The sequence below is a fragment of the Podarcis liolepis genome (assembly GCF_965112155.1).
Source record: "Podarcis liolepis genome assembly, chromosome: 10".
In the NCBI taxonomy this organism is placed as follows: domain Eukaryota; kingdom Metazoa; phylum Chordata; class Lepidosauria; order Squamata; family Lacertidae; genus Podarcis; species Podarcis liolepis.
This window is the reverse complement of record NC_139562.1, coordinates 64,884,743-64,912,043: the sequence shown is the minus strand read 5'-3', so window position 1 is coordinate 64,912,043 and position 27,301 is coordinate 64,884,743. Positions and strand designations below refer to the sequence as shown.

Below are 27,301 nucleotides of genomic sequence, written 5' to 3'. Positions count from 1 at the left end.
GCCAAAATGCATTGGGCCGGCCCTGACTGTAAGTCAACACCAAACTATGCATTGCATTTGGCTAGGGACTGTGGCTTGTAAGGGATAAATAAACACGATATTGGGTTTGCAAAAGCATTTGACTGTGTCAACCACAGCAAACTATGGCAAGTTCTTAACGAAATGGGAGTGCCTGATCACCTCATCTGTCTCTTGAGAAGTCTCTATGTGGGACAAAAAGCTAAAGTTAGAACTGGATATGGAACAACTGATTGGTTCAAAATTGGGAAAGGAGTACGACAAGGCTGTATATTGTCTCCCTGCTTATTTAACTTATATGCAGAATTCATCATGCAAAAGGCTGGGCTGAATGAATCCCTAGCCAGAATTAAGATTGCCGGAAGAAATATCAACAACCTCAGATATGCTGATGACACAACCTTAATGGCAGAAAGTGAGGAGGAATTAAAAAACCTTTTAATGAGGGTGAAAGAGGAGAGCGCAAAATATGGTCTGAAGCTCAACATCAAAAAAACGAAGATCATGGCCACTGGTCCCATCACCTCCTGGCAAACAGAAGGGGAAGAAATGGAGGCAGTGAGAGATTTTACTTTCTTGGGTCCCATGATCACTGCAGATGGTGACAGCAGTCACGAAATTAAAAGACGCCTGCTTCTTGGGAGAAAAGCAGAGACATCACCTTGCCGACAAAGGTCCATATAGTTAAAGCTATGGTTTTCCCAGTAGTGGTGTATGGAAGTGAGAGCTGGACCATAAAGAAAGCTGATCGTCAAAGAATTGATGCTTTTGAATTATGGTACTTGAGAATCCCATGGACTGCAAGAAGATCAAACCTATCCATTCTTAAGGAAATCAGCCCTGAGTGCTCACTGGAAGGACAGATCATGAAGCTGAGGCTCCAATACTTTGGCCACCTCATGAGAAGAAGAGAAGACTCCCTGGAAAAGCCCCTGGTGTTGGGAAAGATTGAGGGCACAAGGAGAAGGGGACGACAGAGGATGAGATGGTTGGACAGTGTTCTTGAAGCTACTAACATGAGTTTGACCAAACTGCAGGAGGCAGTGGAGGACAGGGGTGCCTGGCGTGCTCTGGTCCATGGGTTCATGAAGAGTCGGACACAACTAAACGACTGAACGACTTAACAACAACAGCAACATTGGGTTTGGATGTGATGCTAAGCTCTCTTTTTACTAATTTCTTCACACACTTCTGCAACAATTGAATATGGATATCAATCTTACTCCTACTGGTATGCCAAGAGCCAGAGTTATTCTTGGCCACAGCAGAGTGTGACAATATGTTGGGAAATGGCTTTGGGAATGTGTAAGGGATGAGGTGGTTCTTGAGGAAGAGGAGGCTGAGACAGTGAACTGCCCCAGGTCTTTCAGGGAGTCTGGGCTTCAGCTTGAACTCATGTGATAAGATTCTCCAATGACAATATTGTGAAGAACAGAATGTTCATTTCCTCCATTCCAAAGCTATTTTGTGTACTTCTCAGGGATTAACTCTCAAACACCTATATATGCCCTAAAATACAAGTCCCTTCAAATATCATGTTCTAGGTTCTCCCCCACCCCACTCTCATTAAAGTTATTTTGCATGATCTATAATTAAAACCTGAAAGAGATGTCGCCTCCTTTTGCCAGCAACTGTGTTACATCAATTAAATGGGTAAGTAGGAGCTTCCCCAGAGGGGGGCACCATGTGACTCTGTATTGATTAAGACTGCAGTGGAATGTTATTTGCAATCTCATTGCATAATGGAAATCAGGAAGTAGCTGTCATGCTTTCAGAAGACAAATTGCTGCTATCGGAGACAATTCATAGGCTTCTCTCCTTCTTGCTGTTCTCAATGTGCAGCTAATGCATGTTCTACAGGGATTAGTTTCTAAAATCAGTCGACTTTGCTGTCTCCAATAGTAAAAATGAGGGAGAGCTGTAATCTAGTTGACCCTGCATTAAGTGACCAAGATGTCTATCACTACTTCTGATATATGTATTATTTAACTGGGGTAGAAAAGACTTGAGAAAAAGGAGCAGGCAATTAAAAAAGAGATGCATACAGAAGGCAGTATGATAGGTACCTGCAAAGACAGGAATGTAATCAAGAGTGACTCAGATTTTTTTTGGGGGGGGGGGTGTTAAACTACCACCTAGACAGATCATTTTCAAACACTCATTTCTATAGCAGCATTTTTAAGGTATGAAAGACTAATTCCCTGCAAACCTCTGAGTCAATACTCACAACCAACGCTATAAAGAAAAGGAGTGTTTTGAGCATGCTTAGATGCTTTTATTCTATGCTGCACTCTCAGCCATTTAAATATAAAAATGATTTCCATGATTCTAAGCACCCTATAGCATAAGGATTCAGGAGGGGAGAGAAATGTGTCTCACATCTTTACTAAGCTATGCTGTTTGCCAGTTGAGCCAGAAAAGTTGTAGTTTCTTCATCCTGATCTACTTCATAGGATTGCTGTATTCTCTATTGCCCAGGAGGGCTTAAGTTATAAGATTTAGCTAGAGAGCCTTTGGAAAAATGACTTGATGGTAAGAGCAGCTCAGCAATGGCGACCAGTGCCCTAAAGGGGTGGTGGCTTCTCTCTTGCTAGAGGTCTATAAGCAGAGGCAAACTAAGTTCCTCCTTATGAGGAACGGCTAAGGGAGCTGGGCATGTTTAGCCTGGAGAAGAGGAGGTTAAGGGGTGATATGATAGCCATGTTCAAATATATAAAAGGATGTCACATAGAGGAGGGAGAAAGGTTGTTTTCTGCTGCTCCAGAGAAGCGGACACGGAGCAATGGATCCAAACTACAAGAAAGAAGATTCCACCTAAACATTAGGAAGAACTTCCTGGCAGTAAGAGCTGTTCAACAGTGGAATTTGCTGCCAAGGAGTGTGGTGGAGTCTCCTTCTTTGGAGGTCTTTAAGCAGAGGCTTGACAACCATATGTCAGGAGTGCTCTGATGGTGTTTCCTGCTTGGCAGGGGGTTGGACTCGATGGCCCTTGTGGTCTATTCCAACTCTAGGATTCTTTCTATGAAAATGTCTTTTTATTGTGCATTCTATGATTCTATGATTCTAAGTGTGCTCTCATTCTGGACTTCCTACATTAAGCAGTTGGTGTTATTCAGGTCCCTTCCAGTTCTATGATTCTAAAACCACTTTCCAGAACTCTGTGGGCAATGGCAAGATACAAATATGAACAATATTTCTTATAAGCCTTCACTGATCTGATCCTTTTCACTCATCGTGTCTGGCAGCAGCTGGAAAATTGCAGGCAAGTGAATTCACACCAGATGTGTTACTGCATCTCCAAGGAATGCCATCATGAGGAATGGCTGGGAAAAAAGCATCTCTTTCAAAACCATGTGTCTCAGTTAGGGGTGTTAGAGATAGTCTGCGTTTAAAGGCACATTTACCTAATTTGCACTTCCTGAAACAGGACGCGAACCAGAAATGAAGCAGACCTTCAAATTTTGCAATGAAGTTCTCCAGTCAAGTGATGTGTACAAAATATGCATATACTGGGTAATGTATGCATAAAGATGCACATATTAGTGAAGGCAGCAGCGAACAATGCGTTAAATTATAGGAACCTGCTTTGCAAAAACATGCACTGGGCAAAAGTACAAGACGTGTATTTTAGAAGAAATTTGGTGAATTTTTGTGACTTACAAAAATTGCAAACTGATGTGGAAATGAAGAGAACGGAACTTAAGCGTGGAAAAACGGCAAAATGAAACTGAGAGATTCGTCCATCTCTAGTCTCCGTGGTGTAAATATTCCTTTGGGTGACCTTGGACAGTTGCCAATGGAGAGTCAAACCCCTTCCTTGCCCTCTATAGCTTGACCATCCCTAAATGCTCAGAGCCATGTTGACCGCCAGTGTGGAGGCTCCATGAGACAACTGTGCCATCCTCCAAAAGGAGAGTTTAATTCTTGGCAACTTAAGGAAGCATTCAGCACTGTCCCCCATCTCTTGTTTGAATCTTGTGGCTGAATTGCTAGCCAAATGCTAACTCCGGTTGTCGGACATTTTCATGTATGAATGAAAAGGATAGAACTTTCACAACGTTCAGCTCAGATACTTTGCAGGCTTTGCAAATGGAAGTGGTTCACACATCTGTGTTTGTGTGTGGTATGTAGGCTTCATTATAAGCATGATCATTCCCAACAGAAGATGAGAAGAGAACTGGCATAATAAGTGTCACTCCAGATAATAAGAGGCAGCATCCATGGTATGTACTGAAACCATCTAATGCACCATTATCTATTTACCATCCTGCAGGATTTAAAATTAAATGCTAGCTGCCTAATCAGTTCCAACTGAGTTTATTGATTAGGGCTCTGTCATCTGTCCACTGTGCTTGATGAGTCTAGAAGTGGCAGGTTTACCTTTCCACTGTTTATGCTCTAGGACATAATAAAGTATATGATGAAGGTAATCAATTACACGTCAACACAATTGTTGTTCTGAAGCAATCTGCTGGGACTCGTCTGGGAAAAATTATAACCTTGTGAAAATTAAGGAAGAGGCTAAGTTTCTCAGAGAAGTAATGACACTTCATTATATTTAATTTGGTTAGACATACGGATCAATATTTCCAGCATTCCAGGCATATTTGCCCATTTAAAAGATCCTCCCTGGTCCTCTTACAAGCAGATTTGTGTGTAAGACTTGGATCTGATTGTCCTATAATTGTGTTGTCAGACAGAGGTAGTCTAGAAGAACTTACAATTAAATACAGAAATAGCCTGAGCCACAACAGTGAATACACTTAAGTATTGATAGTTGCATCTACCTCAATTAAATGATCCATTAAGTTCACAGGTGCATAACCAAAGTTCTGCAAAACAAAAGTCTGCGCTAGCAATTGTTAAGCACACAATGGCTTCTGTTCTGCGCAAAGATCCCGTTCTGGATCTCCCAAGCCAAGCACAATTCAGAGCACTGTCCTTAACCTTTAAGTGAGAAGGAGGAGGAGGAGGAGGAGGAGGAGGAGGAGGAGGAGGAGGAGGAAGAAGAAGAAGAAGAAGAAGAAGAAGAAGAAGAAGAAGAAGAAGAAGAAGAAGAAGAAGAGTAGTAGTAGTAGTAGTAGTAGTAGTAGTAGTAGTTTGGATTTGATATCCCGCTTTATCACTACCCGAAGGAGTCTCAAAGCGGCTAACATTCTCCTTTCCCTTCCTCCCCCACAACAAACACTCTGTGAGGTGAGTGGGGCTGAGAGACTTCAAGAAGTGTGACTAGTCCAAGGTCACCCAGCAGCTGCATGTGGAAGAGCGGAGGCGCGAACCCGGTTCACCAGACTACCGCTCTTAACTGCTACACCACACTGGCTCTCCTTTTTTCTTCAGACCGAGGGCCAAATTCCATCCTGGACCACCTTCCAGGGGCCACATAACAGTGGAGTGCAGAGACAGAGGTAAAAATGGTTAGAGCAATGAGTGTAACTTTTATCTTTGTATATAGACTGGTTTCTATATTCACACATTCATGCGCTCCTCTCTATCCCCCATCCAGACAAACAAGGGTTCAAGACACACTCTGGCCAGGCTGAGGAAAGTGTGTGCTCTGGGGAGAGTCCTAAAGGCCAGACAGAGAAGCGCAAATGGCCACATTTGGCCCCCTGGACCTAAGGTCCCCCAGCCCTGCTTTAAAGCAAAAATAGCTAAGGGTCTAAATGATTGCTTTTCTTCCCACACAAATCTGTCTGGGTAATAAGATCATCCTCTTAGGCCAGTCTGCAAGTCTGCATGCCATCAGGAGAAAGGTGGGTGGTGACCAGAGAGAGAGTTGATTCAGTTGTGACATCCCATCTTTGGTGTGGAATTCCCTCCCCAGGAAGGTTTCCCTGGCACTAACTCTGTTTTATTTTTATACTCAAGGGAATGCCTATTTTTTTTAATGCCAAAGCCATTTAGATTTATCAGTCTGTAACAGGGTTTTTTACCTGGGAATTTAATCTGCCCTGCTGCGTTGAGGCATCATTTCTAACCCTATGTTGTTGTATTTTGTTATTATCCCATCTAGGCCACTCCTAAAGTTGTTTGAATGGACTTCTGCTTCAAAGGTTTTGAAAAAATATTACAACATAGTCACACAATCATGTCTAAGCAAAAACTTGTGATCATGTCTAAGCAAAAACTGGCTTGTAATGTGATCTTAAACCACTGAGCCCCTTGGGTTTGCCGATCGGAAGGTCAGTGGTTCAAATCCCTGTGACAGGGTGAACTCCCGTTGCTCTGTCCCAGCTCCTGCCAACCTAGCAGTTTGAAAGCACACCAGTGCAAGTAGATAAATAGGTACCACTGGGGCAGAAAGGTAAATGGCGTTTCCGTACGCTCTGGTCTCCGTCACGGTGTTCCATTGCACCAGAAGCAGTTTAGTCATGCTGGCCGCATGACCCGGAAAGCTGTCTGTGGACCAACGCTGGCTACCTTGGCCTGAAAGCAAGATGAGCGCCACAACCCCATAGTTGCCTTTGACTGGACTTAACTGTCCAGGGGTCCTTTACCTTTTTACCTTATTTGGTAATAGTAATAAATGTAGTGAAGTCTATTCATCCCCTACACCAAGTCTACAAGCCTACACTGTCATTCAACACCCATCACTGTTCTCCATCATCTCCCCAAAGAGGGAAGATATTTGACTGTAAACTTCTCAGGGCAGGGACATTACCATGTCCTGTGAAGTGTCATGTGCATTTCTATATGGCACTTGTTGATAATAATATACAGTCTACAACAATCTTCATTTCCCCCCATTAGACCTTTCCTCTCTCTCTCTCTCTCTCTCTCTCTCTCACACACACACACACACACACATTTAAGATATGAAATATTTTCCAACACATACCACATATATGAATAGGGGGATACAAATTTATTCCCCCTAATATTTGAGCTATGGTTTGTATTATATTGGGGAAATGTTCTTGCTGGGATACCTCAAACCACAGCTGGATTGCTTCTTACTTGCGTTCATTACATTTCGCACATTAGATGAAGAGTTAAAAGCACACCTACCTTAAAAAGTCTTAAAATATTAGCCACCATAATGGACACTGAACTTGCAGCTGCACCTATAACCCCCGTTATCTTGTCCGGCTTTGTGAAAATAGGTGGGTCTCCATTAGCACACTTCACGTCGGACCCGTCTTTCTCTATCAAGGCTTGCACAAATGTTAAAGACTGCTCCAAAGCGTAGGTGTCCCTGGAGCAAGTGTCTAGTATCCGGACGCCTAAAGTGACATTGGCAAGGAGGTCAGGGTCCTTGTTGATCTGATCGATTGCATATAGCATTGCCTCGAGCCGATGGATCCCCTTTTCCTTCTTGAGCTCCCCACAAGGTACTCCTCTTTCCCCCTTTGCGTGGACAGGGAAAAGTCCCCCCAAGATGACATCTCCATCGAGTCGGATGGAGTGGGCATATTCCTGGCTGTGAGTTCCTCGCATCATCGGGAGCATCCAACACAATTTGGCTGCGAGTAGGAAGAAACAGTGGCCGGAGACTAGATGCTTGTCCTCGTATACCATTTTTCCGGAAGGTGTTGTTGCAATCCAAGACCCAGGTTCTTCTCTGGCTAGAGGTGAAGGTGGACGATTTGAAACTGCCCCTTCTGAAGGCTACCATCAGTGCCCAATGAATCAGAAGATAGGACCATGCAGTAGGTAGAAAAGGGGGGACAGTAGGGTGGTAGTTGCTTCTCAACAAAAGTCCTCAAGAAGCCTTTCACAAAAGGAATCCATTGGGATGAACTTTTCCATGTGTTACCTTTGCTTGTGGAGTATTTTCAGCGATGGCAGACTGTCATTAGGGTAAAAGCATCCGATGCTGGGAGGAGATCAGCAATTCACATCCTTGGATAATGTCCTGAGATGGAGACACTCCTGAAATATCAGGGGGGAAATATAGAAAACTGCTTAGTTCAGCTATCTTAATTTTGCTATTACACTATTATCATTTTCTGGAACAGAGTTTATTGCTGAGGTTTTACCCTTCATTTCCTCTGAAGATATTAACTGGTTGCTCTTTGTCAATATACACACATTCCATTACTTGGAAACATTAGTTTCAGGGGGCAACTGAAGGGGTGGCTCAAACATCTCCTCTGCGGGAAGAATTTCAAGCACAGATGCACTTTTAGCTCACGTGTCTCAGAGGGGAATGAAGGGAAATCTGCCGCTTCAGATGCTACCCAGTATTGTGGAAAGATGCACAACTCATTCACAAGTCTCTTTTTGGCACAAGTCTACGATGTCCGACACTACAATTCTATGATTCCATGATTACCCCTGAGAGAGCAAGGCAGTGATTACATTAGCAGAGCTGAAGCGACAGCAGAAACTCAACCCAACAAGGTCTGAACCGACAGTTCCATTGCATTGCATTCTATTCTTTGCATTCTATTCCTTTGGGTTGCAGGTATATAAGCCTTAAAACACAGCGCTCATGCTGTTGAGATAATGCATATCCTTTATGTTTGCAAAACTGCATCAGCATAAGGGAATTTCTGCCCGATCATGTTCCTAAGGAAAAGACTGTATAATCTTATTGCTACTCCGCCTCATTGTCCTGTACTTTCATTCTTCTGCCTACATCTGTTTTTTGTGAGGCAAAAAAATGGCAAACATATCTATTTCCCAAAGCTTTCCCTGGCCTCTGACACCAGTGGAATGATGATTACTGGCTACTGTAATTGAATTCATAGTGAATTGTTTTTATTGTTTATTTGATTGGGGGAGGTGTTGAAATGGTTTTGTATTTTTTGTTTTTTACTGCACACGCCCTTAGCATTATTTTAATGAGAAGTGATATATTATCAGTGATGTGATATTTATTATTAATGTGGGTTACAGAGCCAGTGTAGCATAATAGTTAAGAGTATCGGATGAGGACCTGGAAGAACAAAGTTCAAATTTCCACCCAGTCATAGAACTCATTGGGAGGCCTTGGGCTAGTCACTCAATCACAGCCTGACCTACCTCCCAGGGTTGCTGTGAGGATAAAGTAGGAATGAGGAGACTTATGTACAGTGGTACCTCAGGTTACATACGCTTCAGGTTACATACGCTTCAGGTTACACACTCCGCTAACCCAGAAATAGTGCTTCAGGTTAAGAAATTTGCTTCAGGATAAGAACAGAAATCGGGCTCCGGCGGTGTGGCAGCAGCAGGAGGCCCCATTAGCTAAAGTAGTGCTTCAGGTTAAGAACAGTTTCAGGTTAAGAACGGACCTCCGGAACAAATTAAGTACTTAACCTGAGGTACCACTGTATTCCACCTTGAGCTCCCTGGAGGAAAGATGGGAGGTATAAATGTAATAAATAAATAAATGAAAATTACCCCCCACAAAAAAAGAAGAAATGAATTTCACCAGCGCTGCTCCACTGACCCAAGCTATTTCACTCATTCAATATTCCTGCTAGGAATTTGTAGAAACGGCGTAACTCCAGGACTTTCAACACTGCCATAAAAACAGTACTTGATCCTGTCCGTTTCTTGTCCTGCATGGCAGATTAGAGGATCAAGCGCCATAAAAGCTAAATCTTCCATCAGGTTTGGGTTTTATGCTCACAGCTGAAAACTAAAAGCTACTTTTGGGTGGCTGTAAAGAATTAACTGTATATCATATGAAATTGTATTTGTAGTATAAGTGGATTGGACAAATTCCTGGAGGATGAAGCTTTCAACAGCCATCACCTTATTTGTTCCATCTCCCCTGTCAGAGGCATTAAGCCTCCAGAGGCCATTTGCTGCAAATCACCTGACATCTTTGCTGTCCACTGTGAGGACATGATCCTGGTCTGGCTGAGCCACTGGCTTGATGCGGCAGACTCATCTTTATGTCTACCTCAAGGGTTTGGGAAGGGGACTCAGTATGTAAAGAAACCATATTGAAACCACTGCAATATTATGGCTTCCCATGTGGATGGAAATGCAACATGGTTGAAGGAAAATGGAAGCCATCTTGTATGGAGTGTCTCCAGCCCCATCATCCAGCCCGGACACTGAGGTCCAGTGCCGAGGGCCTTCTGGCGGTTCCCTCACTGCGAGAAGTGAGGTTACAGGGAACCAGGCAGAAGGCCTTCTCAGTAGTGGACCTGCTCTGTGGAACACCCTCCCAGAAGATGTCAAGGCAATAAACAACTATTTTACTTTTAAAAGACAACGGAAGGCGGCCCTGTTTAAGGAATTTTTAAATGTCTGGTGCTGTATTGTTTTTAATATTCAGTTGGAAGCCACCCAGAGTGGCTGGGGAAACCCAGCCAGATGGGCGGGGTATAAATAATAAATTGTTATTGTTATTGTTATTGTTATTAAGTATATGGCTGCTAATTATGTTACCTCTATAGGTAATCTATAGTTCTTTGAGAGATGTCACTCCTCACTTTACAGATTGAGAACTTAAGGTTGTGTTCTTCCACTGCCTTAATAAGATTGAGGTTTGACCAAACTGCAGGAGGCAGTGGAAGATAGGAGTGCCTGACTAAACAACAACAAATGTTTCCGGTGGGCGAGTAGCACAAACATATGAAGAAATCATGCTATCCCATACCCTCCAATATTTCTCTAGTGAAAATAGGGAAATCCTATTCCGCAGCAGCAGCAGCAACAACAACAACAACAACAACAACAACAACAACAACAACAACAACAACAACAACAGCTTCTTTACTATTTGTACCCGGCCCATCTGACTGGGTTGCCCCAGCCACTCTGGGCAGCTTCCAATATATATAAAAACATAATAAAACATTAAACATAAAATGCTTCCCTATACAGAGCTGTCCTCAGACGGCTCAGCGGTTGGATAACTTCATGCCCTCCAATATTTCTCCGATGAAAATAGGGATGTCCTAAGGAAAGGCAGGATATTCTGGAATCAAATCAGAAACCATAAAGGCTTCTGTAAATCTAGGACTGTCTGGAAAATAGGGAACTTTGGAGGGTCTGTGATCCATCTTTCACGTATCACTTCTCATGTTCTAGCACAGGCATGTCCAAAATCCATTTCAGGGGCCTAATCCAGCCCTCCAGTTGGTTTAATCAGGCCCTTGTGGCAGTCTATCTCCTGGGGTAAAAAAAACTCAACAACTTTAATCCTAAAAAAATCTCAGTAACTTCATTCCTAAAAAAAGGCCAACAACTTTGGTCAGCCCTCATGCATTTTTTATTATTATTATAATTCAATCTTTATTATTTTTAAAAAAATATACATTTATACAACACTGTCTGGTTTTGTTTGTAACAAAAAAGAAAATGATGGCAACTGAAGCAAAGATACTTTGTATACCTCACAATACACATGACACTACAATTTATGAAAAAAGGAAAAAAAGGGGGGGAAAGGGGGAAAAAGAAAAAGAAAAAAATTAAGAAGAAAAAGTAGTTGAGGTTTTAAAAAAGACTTCCAAACATTCTCATTCTATGTTATCTGTTAAATGAACTTTTACCTCACAGTTACTTATTTCTTTTATTTTTTATCATATTTCTATGTAAATTGTCAATTACCTTTATATACTACAAGGCTCAGTCTAGGTCTGCCAGGAGATTACCCTTTACACCATGGTTCTTCAAATATTATTTAAATATTCTCCATTCCTTGTGAACTTTTTGTTTTGTTAGGCCTCTAACTCTTCCCGTCACCTTTGCTAGCTGCAAGTATTCTATCATTAATGTTTGCCAGTCTGCTATATTAGGTGTTTTAGTATTTTCCCAATTTCTTGCCACTAAAATTTTAGTGGCCCTCATGCGTGTTCACTTCATCAAATATCAAATATGGCCCTCTTTGAAAAAAGCTTTGGCACCCCTGTTTATAGTGTTGCTGCAGTGGCATGATAAGGCGCTGCGTGGAAGCAACTGCAAGGCCTCAACTAAGGAAGGTGAATAAACTGGACAATACAATGTTCTGGGATTTTAAAATTGGCCAGAACTTTATTGATTCCAGGTGTAGGTAGGATTTGGCTTAGACATTGGGTGTACAGTGGTACCTCAGGTTAAGAACTTTCTGGAGGTTTGTTCTTAACCTGAAACTGTTCTTACCCTGAGGTACCACTTTAGCTAACGGGGCCTCCCGCTGCTGCCATGATATTTCTGTTCTCATCCTGAAGTAAAGTTCTTAACCCGTGGTACTATTTCTGGGTTAGTGGAGTCTGTAACCTGAAGTGTCTATAACCTGTAGCGTCTGTAACCTAAGGTACTACTGTATATTCTTCTCAGCCTCCTGATGGAGGACTGAGGCATGACAGGATCAAGCCCAGGATTAATGGGTTATCCGCAACATGCAAAGTTACCAATCAAGGGAATCTGTTGGCTAACTGTCCAGGGACTGGGGCCTCCTAAAATAGGCCACAACCACTGCCCACCACAAGATTGGGTAAGCAGTCCTTTTTGCACTTCTTAGGAATCTGAGAACAATACCCAAATTTCAGAGTCAAAGCCCAGTTGATAGCCAAATCCAGGATGCAAACCTAAAGTATGAACCAAGCAACCAAAATGTGATTTGACTCATTAGCAAAACACTGCGATTCCATGCCCTGGCCCCACAGTTTAACCACCCACATGACCTTTTCCCCAGGTTACTACCTCTCAGTGAATCCTGTTTGGGTTTCGAATATTCCACCAGTTAAAACTTATTAGGGCATAGACCTAACAGGAGAAGTATAAACGGATGAGTGTTTCAAAACCTGTGAAAATGAGTCAGGCTGAAATCTCCTGTGTTCACAGTAAAAATATCTCACTGTGATACCAAAATAAAGACTTGAAAATGAAACATAGAGAAGCAGTGTGAACAAGAGAGTGTACCTATTAGAAGTATCAGGGATCAGGGTTGTGTGAAGCACAAGGCTTTTTAAAAAAAAATAAATAAATTTATTTTTAAGGATAGCACCATTCTCCCTCCTATTATTTGGCTTAGGTTAAGCCTCTGTGAGTCCAAGATTTACAGGACACCAGATACCATCAAACTGGCCTTCTTGGCACATCTCAAGGTATAAATCTGTACAGATTCTGCTCTATTCAGGTTCCTCGAGACAAGCGACTAGGACACTCTCTGCTCTTAGTTCCATATAAGTAAGTCTAAAGTAGCTTCAGTGGCTTAAATATATATCCATCTAGATTTATAGTTGTGTAACTCAGAAAGCAAAATTTGGCCCTGCTGATTATGAGTCACCCTTAACATCTAAACACTGGACACCAGCCTTACATTTATTGGATAGTGTCTCCAGGTAGAAAAGACTCCAATAAAAACAGTATCTACAGTTAACAGTATTTCCCGGGTATTTGATTATTGCATATGCTGAGTCATTGGTTCCCATTACAAACAGGGCATATGCCTGCTTCAGAATTTTAATGCAGCTCTTGAAGAATGGCAAAAGTAGATCTTTCTATACACATCATTTAATGCACCTCATATTTAAATGTCAAAATCTGAAATTAAAGATGCAAGAGTATAGATGATGATGGTGATGCATGTTTTGGGGTGATGTACAACATCATGCCCCCCCAAAAAAGTGGCGTGAAATCGTGTGAGATTACAATGCCCATAATCGTGTGAGATCACAATGTCCAAAATGCCTGCCAGGCTCTTGCGAGAAAAAAAGGGGATGTCCTAGTTTTTCTGGGACTGTTGACAGGTATGCAAGTATGCCCCAAGCAGCAAAATATGATGTGCTAATGAAAGCTCTCGTATTATTTTTTTCACTGAATGAACTTAGAAGTGACTGGAAAGAGGAACTTGGAGGAGGAAGGTTATTTTTCTAGCACGCTGAAAGCAAGACTCCTGTGACTTTGTGATCTCCCCTATTCCTTCAAGCACCCCCATTTTCTGTATGAATGTTAGGAACCAGGTGTAGGGCCCTGTATCGGCATGAGGAGTGTAAAAACCAGCAATATATTTGAAGGACCTCCTACACCCCTATGAATATTAGAGCCAGGCCTCAATATCAGCCTCAGAAGCCCTTGTTTGTAGGCCCTTCATCAGGATCAACGAGACTGGTAGGCATTTTACACAAAACCATCTCAGTGATGACCCCATACTTGCATACCCGTCAACAGTCCCAGAAAAACTGGGACATCTCGTTGTTGTTTTTCTCACAAGACCATGGCAGCCATTTTGGACACTGTGATCTCACACAATTTTAGGCATTGTAATCTCGCACGATTTCACGCCACTTTTGGGGGGGCATGATCTTGCACACCACCCCAAAACGTGCATTTTTGGGCCAAAAGCACTTTGAGGTGAATTGTGGGATGAAATTGTGCAAAGATCACATGTCCAAAATGACCGCCGTGCTCTCATGAGGAAAAAAACTGGAAGATGGCGTCGCGGAGAATTGAGTCTCAGTTTCTGCCTTCAACATGGCAGAGGGTATGTTACCTTGTGAAACTCCCCTCTGAGGAAATGCACATTCAGCCCCTCCCTTACCGATGTTTAGATGAGCCTTGAAAACCATTTTGCCTTGCTCTGCTTTTCGTTAAAAGGCGCTGTGCCGGTTCCTTTATTGTTTATACTCTTGTCCTCTCAGTTTTAAATGGTTTCAAATTGTTTTATTGGACTTGCTGTGCTGGGCTATGGAGTGGTTTTAGACTGCTGCCTTCGGGCACAAAGCAAACCCCAACTGGGCTATGGCGGCGCCACTGCTGCTTCCACAGTCTCATCACTCACACCAAGCCATGAAAAATAGGCTAATCTGCTACTCCAGCTCCAGAGCTGGAAATGCAAGCAGGTCTCTATCCCACAAACACAACTTGTAGCTCACTGGGCCCGTTTAGGATGCAAACGTGCTGCTCCGCCTCTGCAACACCCCATATTGGGGCTTTGAGCTGCTTCCACCAGTGAGGATACTACCAATGGGAGCATCCATCCATCCGTATTTTCAGCAGGTTAGAGTGGCGATCTCTGCAGGACCAGAGCCTGAACAGCAACAGAGCCCAGCACATGTGAACAGAGGGAGCTGGAGAACAAGCCACTGCTTCTTGCAAACACCCTCCAACATGCAGTATGGTGGATCAGGATTCTTGATTGCATAATCTTAATGAGTTTGATATTTATCTATATTCAAAGCTGTATATGCGTGCTGCCGGAGGAGGACTTTGGTCTTGAAAGCCAGCACAACAGAAGCACACAAGCGCACGCACACCCCTGTTGCTGCTTTGCTACAACTGATTCTTTGCAATGTTACCTTGATTGAATAGCTCCATAGGCTCCACATTTTTCTGAAAGATTACTCAGAAGTAAATGGCCTCGGCCCAGTATACCTGAAGGAACGTCTCCACCCACATCGTTCTACCCAGACACTGAGGTCCAGTGCTGAGGGCCTTCTGGCAGTTCCCTCACTGCGAGAAGCCAAGTTACAGGGAACCAGGCAGAGGGCCTTCTCGGTAATGGCGCCCGTCCTGTGGAACGCCCTCCCGCCAGATGTCAAAGAGAACAACTACCACCAGACTTTTAGAAGACTTTAAGGAGGCAGCCCTGTTTAGGGAAGCTTTTAATGTTTGATGCATTACTGTATTTTAATATTTTGTTGGAAGACACCCAGACTTGTTTTGTGGTGCAGTGGCTAAGAGCGGTAGTCTCGTAATCTGGTGAATCGGGTTCGCTTCCCCGCTCCTCCACATGCAGCTGCTGGGTGACCTTGGGCTAGTCACACTTCTCTGAAGTCTCTCAGCCTCACTCACCTCACAGAGTGTTTGTTGTGGGGGAGGAAGGGAAAGGAGAATGTTAGCCGCTTTGAGACTCCTTCAGGTAGTGATAAAGCGGGATATCAAATCCAAACTCCTCTTCTTCTTCTCTGCAGTCAGTTTTATTTATTATTTCTCTATTCCACCTTAATATGGCTCTCCTCCTCCCCATATTTTTCCTCACAACAACTACCACCCTGCCAGGTAGGTTAGGCTGAGAGACCTGCGACTGGCCCAAGGCAACCTTGTGAGCTTGGTGGCCGAATGAGGATTTGAACTGTGGTCTACCAGGGCCTCCTAGCCTGGCACTCTGTAACTACACTGGGGAAGTATAATAAGCTAATCTCCAGCAGCTATTTCAGGGATTCCATAATATGACATTGTTGTCATATAGCCAGGATGGCCATGTGATCAAAGCTTTTACTTATTTAATGACATAAGGGAGCTAAAGTAATTCAGAGGAATGTGATTTTCATTGCACTTGACTGTGACGTATTCCCAGAAACAATGTGTTGTAAGTAATTCATTTTCTGTTCTCCATACAGGTTTTCACCACCAGCAACAATGAATCACATGTCCCATCTTCAACAGCAGGCAGTGAACTAACTCTTTGATGTATGAGCATCAAAATGTGTATGTAGTACTTTATTCTGCTTGTGGGACTTCTTTATGCTTCCACACGCTATAAACGTAGGGACATTTATAGCGTGTGGAAGCATAAAGAAATCCCACAAGCAGAATAAAGTACTACATACACGTTTGATGCTTGTGCATCAAAGGGTTAGATCACTCTCCACTGCCTAAAACAAGGGGACATCTGATTCATTGCTGTTAATGGCTAAAACCTGTCTGGGAAATAGAAAATGAATTGCTTATAATGCATTATTTTTAGACTACGTCACAGTCCAATGCAATGAAAATTACATTGCACTGAATTACTTTTAGGCTCTTTATGTCATTGAATAAGTAAAAGCTTTCATTAGACTCCCTGGCTTATTCAAACCACATCACTTTTGCTCTATTGATTAATATTAAATATTACAGTAATACAAATGCAGTCGTCTGAACTCCTGCAGCTAACAGCGAAATAATTTCATAAACATTTGTTTTCATTGTTATCAATGCACTTTAGACAAATGAAAAAATATTGACCTGCTGTGCTATAAATCCAGACAGCCTCCTTTCATAGTCAGAATTCTTATTCAAAATAAAACCTCACTCCTGTAGCTATAAATCTGAATTAATCTAACTGTATTCCCAAGTTATGAGAGTTGTGTGGGTTGTTGTTTTTATGTATAGTTTCAGCCAGTGTCCACATATTAAATAAATACAGAAAGCATGCCTAGATTTGCATGTCACTTACTGGATGTGCATGATCAGAATACCTTGAGTCTACATAGTGGATCTAAATTACATTGTGTTGCATAAGCACGCAGATACACTAATGTATTTATCTTCAGCTGGTATGTTGTGACCTACAGGCAGGAAGTGTCACCTAGGCCACATTCACACTATACCTTTAAAGCTCTATGATATCCCTTTAAAAAGTCACGGTTCCTCCCTGAGAATTCTGGGAACTGTAGTTTGTTAAGGGTGCTGAGAGCTTAGGGAACTCCAAGAATTAATAGCTCTCCAAGAGGAAGCGGACTCTTCTGACAGCTCAACAGACTACAGCTCCCAGAATTCCTTGGGAGAAGAAGCTATGACTGTTTAAAGTGGTGCTTAAATTGTATGGTGCGGACATGGCCCAGGAGTGTGTTGAACCACTGGCAGACAAGCATTTTAAGTTTGTTTCAGAAAGGAGAAACAAAAGAGGAAGACTATATAAGTGGGAGGAGAAAAAACTCACAGAGATGTCCTAATCCAACAGAACAGAGGAGCTCCTCCTACATAAGCAGGCTTCTGTATTAGGAACCACAAGCATAAACCAGATGCACATTCCGATGCACATGGGATCATGCATATAGCTGTGGCGTTTGCCTTGGTGCATGGTATTGCTTTCAATGAGATGTGGATTCAAATGCACGGAACCACTCTGGAGAAATCTACTCGTGTGTAAATGCCGTTTTAGTAGCAATGGACAAACTGGTAAAATATCCTAGGCCTTTCCCCCAAACAGATTACAGACTGTTGCTCTAATGCTAGAAAAGCCATTGCTCTGTATATGAACAAAGGAAGAAACTAAATGGTGTTCTGCTGGAAGGTAAGAAAGGGTGGCTTCTGCCAATCTTGCTCTCACTGGATACTGTGGACTGCAGTCCTCATTGCAGTCCAACGTCTACAAGTTGTGCTTGGTGTCAGTTGGACTTAGGCGTGACTAGCAATGCGCAGGAATGGCCTCATCTTCCTATACGTGGCCAGAGTTAAGTTCATGCTCGGCATGCGATTCCATGTTGACAATAGAAAGAGTAGGGAGAAAGAAGAGGCTAATGGGACTAGTCATTATTCTTATTACAAGCTCATTACTTCTTACAGAAGTCGCCAGTGTCAGCTGTAGTGTACTTTATATTAATGAACTCTAAATAATGCATCGCAATGCTAGTTCCGTGCAAAGTACCGGGTTCATTTTGGTAAGAAGACTGCAGGGAGTTTTGTTTATAGCGACTGCACTCCGATGAATACAAATAGGGAGTGTTTGGCCCTTGCACAACTTGACTTGAGAAAACTCTGCACTCCCATATGAGGGCTGTTAAAGAGGATTTGTTTGCCCATGCCTGTATTACTTGATCCCCCTATGATGCTGCAAATCAAGTCTCTCCTTTGCTGGAGTTCTTGAAGGAGAGGATGGGCAGCCATCTCTCAAGGATGCTGCAGTTGCAGATACCAGTGGCGTAGCGTGGGGGGTGCAGGGGGGGCCGGCCGCACCGGGCGCAACATCTGGGGGTTAGGGTTAGGGGGCGCAAATCCATGGGTTAGGGGGCACAAATTACTTGCCTTGCCCCGGGTGCTGACAACCCACGCTACGCCACTGGCAGATACTGCACTGAGCAGGGGTTGGACCAATGACCTCTGAGGTCCCTTCCAATTTGACAATTCTATTATTTATTAAAATTGTATACTGCCTTTCATTTGAAGATCACATGGCAGATCACAGTGTAAAAATACAGGATAAAACACCCCAAAAAACCAACATAAAAAACCACAACAAACCATTAGCACCCTGGGACTGGGCAACCTGGGGGGGTGGATATGCTTATGTGCCACATATGCTTAAGACAGCCCTGTATAAGGTTGTGGCACTCACCTCGCTTTCAGGCCGAGGGAGCTGGCGTTTCTCCACAGACAGCTTTCTGGGTCATGTGGCCAGCATGACTAAACCACTTCTGGTGCAACGGAACACTGTGACAGAAACCAGAGCACACAGAAATGCTGTTTACCTTCCCGCCGCAGCGGTACCTATTTATCTACTTACACTGGTGTGCTTTCGAACTGCTAGGTTGGCAGGAGCTGCGACAGAGCAACAGGAGCTCGCTCCGTCATGGGGATTCAAACCACCAACCTTCTGATCAGCAAGCCCAAGAGGCTCAGTGGTATAGACCACAGCGCCACCTGCTCTCATGGAAAGGGCACATGAAGAAGGGCCTCAGAGGATGATCACAGCGTCTGGGTCAGTTCATATGAGGAGAGGCGGTCCTTGAGGTCTTATGGTCCTGAGCCATTTAAGGTTTTATAGGTGAAAAGCAGCTCTTTGAATTGGGCCAGGAAACCAATTGGCAGCCTGTGGAGTTGGGTCAGGATCAATGTAATATGCTCAAACCACCTTGTCCCAGCGAGCAACCTGGCTGCCAAATTCTGCACCAGCTGAAGTTTCTGAACTGTCTTCAGAGGCAGCCCCACGTATAATGCTTAAGCAACCAAACCCACCTTATCCAACTCCAAACAGATATGATTTCATATCTTTATTCTGTAAGGTACCTGGCACACTACTGATGCGAAATGAAAGTAAGGTGGAGACAAGAGTTACAAACCACTTCACACACATTATTTTTGATTCCGTTTCAAAGCAAGGTCAAGCCTGTTTGGGCAACACAGTTCAGTGATCCATTTTGTTTCTATACAGAATACTGAAACTGGTCGTGTTCTGACAGCTGATCTCTACTGGTTAAAAAAAAATAGAATATCGGGGCATTAAAACACCACCACCACCATTGTATTGTCATTTTAAATGAGATGCATAGAAGAGGACATAAAATGTAAATGTTTTGTTTTAAGAACGCCATTGCCCAGCACATTCTTATTTTGCTATCTCTCAGGCAAAGAGATAATGGCTTAAATGAGGAAAACATATGTAAAAATACAACAAAATATCAATGTATCAAATGATGCAAGGAGACACAAGATTTGTCCCAGCTTGGGAGACACTGTGTGTGTGTGTGTGTGTGTGTGTGTGTGTGTGTGTGTGTAAAGAAACCACGTGGGGAATACTAATAGTATTCAGAATAAGAAAATAATTCAGATTACAATTGTCCAGATGAACTGAGACTTAATTCTTAAATCACACTGATCTTCCTATACAAAGAGTTATAGAAAGCCCTCTAGAAATTGGGCTGATTGCATAGATGAGACATGAAAAATGTGAATAAACACACTTTGAGGTCTTGATTATAATGTGGTGATACAGGACTTTTTTCCTAAAGATCTTGTTATATTTTATGTAAACTGCTTAGCAATCTCAATTAAGCAGTATATAATTTTTATTAATTAATAAACAAGTACAGCCGAGCATGGTGTGCTGGAATAAGCAAATCCTGAAAAACCGGTTTAGTGGTGACCAAAAGGGGTTTTTTTTAAAAAAAAAAAAATGTTCTGGGTGATTCAAGTATAATTCCATTGCAGTTCAAAAACTTTATTAATACAGAATTGGAAGAAAAAACCTGCAATGTCTGTGTGTATTGGGGGCACAATTTTTAAAATACAAACTCTTTCCATTCCCCCTCCAGGCACATCCTGTCAACACATCAATATAGGTAGCTGAACACACTTTAGCTCAGAGCTCTAGTGCACAATCAACGCTGCAGAAAGTACTTCTCAAAGCAACACAGACAACTTTTCTGCAACAGTCGCAACAGAAAGCCTTGGTGCCCAAAGGGGTGCTGTAATGCCCCACAGAAATGCGGGCTGATGCTGACTAACTTAGGCTGAAGGACAAATACGCCGGTCAATCATGGACACTTAGACAACAAATCTACCCAAGCTCCTTAAATTAGTCCCCAAATACTGCTTGCTTCTGGGAGAGTATCATGGCAGTGGTAGCAGTGTTATCTGAGAGGATTCCAGTAACGCTACTCAGCCTGGATTTGTTGTCTAAATATACACAGCAAGTGGGAATGGTTGATTCCCCTTCTCCAAGCTCTGCAAAGACAGAGATGTGAATTATTCATCCTAACTACATAGTTCACCAATATTTTACCAGCTCTGTTGCTAAAAACTTGGTGAATGCTAAACGACATGTTATATGGGTGTCTTGATAGGTGTGAGAACTCCATATTTGATCAAAGCAACGCCACTAAACACAACATAAGAACATATTGTTGCATGCCACCCCAATCTCCAAGCGTTACAAGATACCAGGGGTTCCAGGTGTGCTTACCCAGGGTCCGTGCTCTCTTTTGGGGGAAAGGCACAGTGGGGACTGTGGTATCTTTATGATGTATAAAGATATATACATATATACAACCTGACCCTATGATGAAGGGGCTCCCAGCACTGACACTCCAAGAGGGTCTTGCTTCCCCCATAGCTGCAGCCCTGGATTCGAACAGACCTCAGCTTCCAGCTCACATGGCTTCTGTTGCTGCTACTCCTGTCCACGCTAAGCTCTTGGCTTTATCTGTAGGGCGAAGCCCCACTCACTGGGCGTCTCGTGCAGAGTTCCTTTGATCTTTGGTTGTCCTAATGGTGCATTACCCCAGGCTAAATCACAGGAGCTTTTAACACATGCTGATTCCAGGTGGGTTAGAGATGTGTCTAGTACACAGCTTAATACACATGGGTCTAGCAATTTCCTGGTGTTAACTCCCCAAGCATTTATTAAATTCTGACACTTGCTCAATCCGGAGATCATAGTGGTCTGCCACCCACAAACATAACAAGAGCTCTGCTAGATCAGGCTAAAAGCCAGACTTATCCAGCACTTTGTTCTCCCAGTGGCCAACCAGATGCCTTTGGGAAACATGCAAGCAGGAGATGAGGAGCAAGCAACAGAGGATGAGGAGAGGATGCTTTTCCACATATCTAAATTCCTTGGTCTAAATTGCTACCTGAGTGCTTTTATCCTGGCAGAGGGGGGAATAGAAGTATCCCTTTTTCCTCCCTGTGGTACTGCCAACAACTCTTGAAGTGGGAAGCGGATTTTGATTAGGTAAATCATAGTACAGGGGAAAGGGTTGCTTTTGGGAGCAATGAGACACCCAATGTCATGAAAAGCTGTTTGGGGTGGGGGGTGTTTCTAAGAAAGCTGTTCTGGACAAATGGTGGCAACAGGTTTTTGTGGACAGCAGTGGGTGTTGCTGAACGCTGCTGCTAACAGGCTGGAAAACTGTCAGCAGAAAGTGTGGGACACCTTCAGCAGTGAATGTAGCAAACCTTGCTTCTCTTGGCTACATTAAGAATTTTGGCTGTTGCTACATCTAAGGAAAGTTAGTCCCTGTGCTCTAATGCCTGAAATCAGCCAGGGTGTGTATTACAGGTACAGTTAACTTACTATTACCAATCTTTCCATCTCCTTTCTTCACACTGTGCTTATAACATCACCCCCCTTATCATTCCCCCCCCCCCCGGAAATTACAGATCTCCAGACATTGCAGCCTTTCTTCCTAGGGAACGTATTCCAGCCCCTTCTCAATAGTTTTGGGTGCCATTTACTGCCCTGTTTGAGGTGCCACATGGAAAAAGTATCCAGAGTAGTGTCCAGAAGAGACCCGTTTATTTCAGTGTCTCAGCTCGAAGCCTGACCAAGTCTGAGAATTCAACTTCCGGCTAATACAGTTTCATACCTCCGCACACACAACGATAAAGGGCAAATGATAAGCTGTTGGCAAGGTCCAGTCCTGGGACTAGCAGAAGGCGGGTCCCTTTATCTCACAACTTATCATTACAGGACCAGGTCTTCCTCAAAACCATCCTTCTTTATCAAGGCACATAACGATTTGCAAGGCCAAACTCTCCCTCGCTCAGCAAACTCTTTATAACTTCCCCCCAAAATGAGTAAACATGAGGAGATGCTTCCTAATGGCAAGAGTTATGAGATAGTAGGAAAGACTGACTTGGGAGGTGGTGGCCTCTGTTTTGCTGGAGATAATGAAGGAGAGAGGTTAGACAGCGGTAGTTCAGGGTTTGAGTAGTTGTATCCTGTATTTTAGATCCAGCACTGGGCTGGGAGCAAGACTAAATAGACGTGCTTCTCCCAAGTTCGTGGTCCTAATCAAAAACCTGGCACCATGCTGACAGCTGAGAGTGTGATCTGGGAAGTCCCCAGTTCACATATCAGCTGCCATCCATTTAGTGGGTGACTGGAGGCAAATCACGGTCTCTAAGCCCCCGCTGACAATGCATTGAGAATTTAACTATCCTACATAATTCTTGTAAGGAATGCTAAAAGCAGTGTAAATGCTTACAGCATCATTCTTACCAGCATCAGTTCTAGAACATGTTTTCCATTGGGGGGGGGGGACTCTTAAAATGCTTCCACAGTATTTCAAATAAGCCTGTTCCAACACTATCTGGGAAAATCAGCTCCTCACTGAACACAGCTGCATTCTCTTTTTAAAATATTCTGCACTGATCCTCCGCCCCTCTGGTTTTTGTTAAATTAAAGACAGCCGGAAAAGGGGAGAAATCTTCCCAACGAGTTGAGAAACTGGGGTACAGAGAGAGAGAGAGCTACAATGCTCGTCTCTGTGCTTCACTGATCCTTCAACTGCAAAATCTTCCCATCCCCGGTCTCCTTTGTGAAATGCAAGCAGACTTTCCAAATCAGCCTGGAGGAGGCATTGCTCTGGCCAACAGATTGCTGCAGCTCCAGTTTATCGGAAGTTCCTGTTCTGCATCAGTGACCCAAAATACTCCAATCGGAAGAGTGGAGAACAAACGTGAAAAACAGAGGAGGAGTTTCCTCACGCTGGCTGTCATAAATGCATTTGTCGGAGGACCGTGAAAGAGGGGGAATGGAACAGGGCACATACCTAATCTCAGGAGGCTGGGCCTCCTTTCACCTAACACACTGGAGATGCTGGAGGTCTGTTCGTCCAAAAGTGAACATTAATGCCCTAATGCTGCCAAGGTCACTGTCTGATCAGGCTACTGCTTGTCTGGCTGCCAATTTCACCCAGGAAAAGCTGCCAAAGAGCAACTTTCGCTGGCTCTGCCAACTCTCCATACATTTGGCTGAATCAAACATTGCCTGCCATTGTATTCCAGCTCCCCTTCCTCTCACCTCTCAGAGTCAGTTTCATCCCAAACAATCAGCCACACTTTCATTCCCAGCACTTATACTCATCTTCCATTCATATTTGCAGTGCATTCTAACAGTAGCCGTTTGTTGCAGGGGATCAAGGTAAGTTCCCCTGACATCTATGGGGTGTCCTTCCAAACAAACAGCTTTAACACTGGGAGGCCCAGAAGTTCAATCAGCATGCAGGATTTCACCACTTTTTTCCATTAAAAAAATCACACAAAAACCTGCTGCTATCTGGATAGTAGATGCACTCAGGTGGGTGCCCTCTGTTGACGGCCGAGTTCTGTTTGGCTTTTTTACTTGTCCCCACACAATTTCCTTCTGCACCTAAGGAATTTCAGCCCTAATTGGAAGACTGCCAAGGGGAGGTGGAGTATTTTGCCGCCAAAGGGTGAGCAGCAACCCTTCCGCTATCTCTCATTGCAGTCCAGTCTTTTGTAGATTTTGAAATGTTAGAATGAAATGGCTTCATTCGTTCTCTTAAAAAAGCAGGTTCACAAGGCATGTAGCGTTTGAGTCTTCCCAAATGTCCTGTGTGTGCATATGTGCTCAGATGCAGCTGCCACAGCCCTGTCTCCTTAAAAAGAAAGGAAGAACTGCAATTGCTTCCCTCTGCATAGAAATCCCTCTGTGGAAATGTAACATCCTTTTTTAGTGAGGAATTTCAACCCCCGAGCTTGCTTGTAATGGCAAATGTCAGTGTGCCGGCTTGGCCTTACTGCTCTCCTAAATCCATAATTGCTCTTGATAGTTTGAAATGGTTATTGGGGGCATGTGTTTTCAATGTGATCCATTTACCCACTTGTCTTTAAAATACCTGCCTTTAAAAAAACAAAAAACGACAGATTAGACATCTCCAAAAGAGATGAGATTCCATTAGCAGACATCTCATATTCTTTCTATAAATAGCTTTTTTCTTTCTTTCTTTTTTGGAGAGACATCAAGAGAGCTTCTTCTCCCCCCCCCCTCCTCTGAAATACAAGTCTGGGGAATCAATTGGTGAGGGCTCCCAGGGGCTTCTGTCATGTCCTGCACAATCTGACAGCTAGGATACCCCCCCCCCAGCTTACAATTTACACGAAGAGGCACACGGGTCAATCCTGAGCGATTTTACCAGCTTGAACAAGCCTCAAGGGACCTCCCCCCCCCTCTCCACAGTAGGGTGGGCTTGCTGATCTCCAAGAGCCTTAAAAGCTCCACTTCCTTCCTCCGGGCGACGGTGAGGTGGGGGGGGTGGAGGTTCAAGGAGGAAGTGGATCAAGCTGCTTAAATTTAAATCCTGGGATCAGAGGAAGAAATCGCGCTGGGAGGACTTTCGCCAAGCTCCGCTTTGCATAGCTTTGAAAGGAAAGTTCGGGGGCAGCCCCCAAGTGCTCCCGCGCCCCCTAGGAATGGTTTATAACTCCGGATTAAACCCAGGGGAACAGGCGCATTTAAAAAAGCAAATTTAAAAAAAAAAGTCTTCAGGACTGAAAGCCATATGCAATTTTTTTAAAAAATCAGCAGATGATGGTGAGGAGCCATAAATAAAAAGGGGGTCGAAACTGGGGTGTAAGCTGTGTGTGTGTGTTCGGATTTCATACTTGCACCAGGCACAAGACGCCTGTTTGATCACTGCCCCTTCACGCTGCCAATTCCTTCCCCAGCTCCCCATCAGGTGTCTTTCCAGATCCGAAAGCTCCACCAAGTGCTACAGAAACAAACCCCGGCAGCTCCTCTGGCGAGCAAGTCGGATTTCTCTCAACACCCCCCACCCAAAAAACCCCCACACAACTTGCATTCACACATCACTCTTCTTCCTGCCCCTCCTGGATTGCACCCCCCTCCCATTTCCCTTGATATCATTCCTCTCATCCTCCCCTTCCACATACACACTGCATTCAGCCTAATAAATAATAATAATAATAATAATAATAATAATAATAATAATAATAATAATAATAATAATAAAGCTACCTCGATTCCCCCAATCGCTCGGCAAGACTTGCAGCTCCATCGCGCGGGGAGCGGCGGGGGTCAGTGGTGGAATTAATAGACGGCGGCGGCGGCGCCCGGGTAGGGAGAGAGGATTAGGTAATTTCAGCCCACCAACCTCTCTCTCTCCAAGCGACTCCCCGCCCCCTCGGCCCGCTCCCCGCCCCCCGCGGGAGATCCGGCGATCCCGGCAGGGCTGCAAAGCGCCGGGGCAGCGGTGCCAGCCTCCTCCATCGCCGCGCCCTCGAACTTCTCGGGAAGGAGCCGGAGGGAGACTCCGGGGCTTCCGGGGCGCCTCGGCCCCGGGTGGCTTGTGGCAGAGCGATCAAAGCAGCCGGGGATCCAGTCCCCTGGCTCCCAACTCCGGGTCAACTTGATGCATGCGCTCCCGTCGCGAAGTTGCAGACGGGGTAGGGTGCGGGGTCCCGGCTCGCTCACTCACCCGGGCTGGAGAGGAGCCCTCGGGGCGCCTTCTTGCGGCTCCATTTGCGTGCGCGTTGCCTGGCTTTTCCGAGGAGGGGGAAGCAAAAGCGAGCGAGCGAGCGAGGAGCTGCACTTGTAGCTGTTCTTGGTGCTGAAAGAAAGGAGGAGGCAGCGATTCCCGAGCCTCTTACATGTGAATCACAAAATACTCCCACTGGCAGCAGCTATTGGTCTGTCTCTCAACTCCCCTCCTAATCCACCTCTTATCAGACGTTCAGCCTGGCCACGGGCAAGAGGTGGCGGCGGGGAGATAGTCGGGGAAGCTCCGTCGCTCTCGCAACACCCCCACCTCCCCCACCGCAGCCCAGCCCAATCCCGGCCAATTCTGCTCCCCGCCTCTTCTCTCTCACGCACACACACACACTCGGGGGGTAGTTTTCGAGCGCCCAAACCGAAGTCACTCCTGAAATGCCGCAGCCTTCCCAACACAACGGAAAGCTCCCAGAGCCGGTTGCATCGGAGAATCCTTCCTCTTTCTTCCGCGCTCTCTCCGCCCCCAATTTTTTTTTTTTAATGTGGATCGGAAAGATCACAGCAGGATCTAGTCTCTCCCCCCCCCGCCCCTTTCCCCTGCAAAGCTTTCCTGCGCACACGCTTTCTCTCTCCCGACCCCCCCCCCCGCTCCCCCCCCTTAATCTGGCACCACAAACGCTCAGGAAAAGAACTGTTTCCACCAGGTTTTATTGGAAAGGAAGAGCCAGT

At 44.3% G+C, this 27,301-nt stretch overlaps 1 protein-coding gene across 4 annotated transcripts in view; it reads right to left on the bottom strand.

The window, feature by feature from the left end:
* The window catches only part of GRM8 (glutamate metabotropic receptor 8), a 564,746-nt gene extending 537,677 nt beyond the window's left edge, over positions 1 to 27,069 (bottom strand). For 2 of the 4 annotated variants that reach the window (XM_083463429.1, XM_083463427.1), the window contains exons 1-2: positions 26,559 to 27,069; positions 7,030 to 7,893 (exon numbers count right to left, since the gene is read on the bottom strand). In XM_083463429.1, the coding sequence (XP_083319555.1) occupies positions 7,030 to 7,539 (510 nt within the window). In that variant the 5' untranslated portion in view covers positions 7,540 to 7,893; positions 26,559 to 27,069. Of the gene's footprint in view, positions 1 to 7,029; positions 7,894 to 26,098; positions 26,246 to 26,558 lie in introns of those variants that run through there. The other 2 variants (XM_083463428.1, XM_083463430.1) reach the window with 2 other exon arrangements.
* Between the last annotated feature and the right edge of the window lie 232 nt (positions 27,070 to 27,301).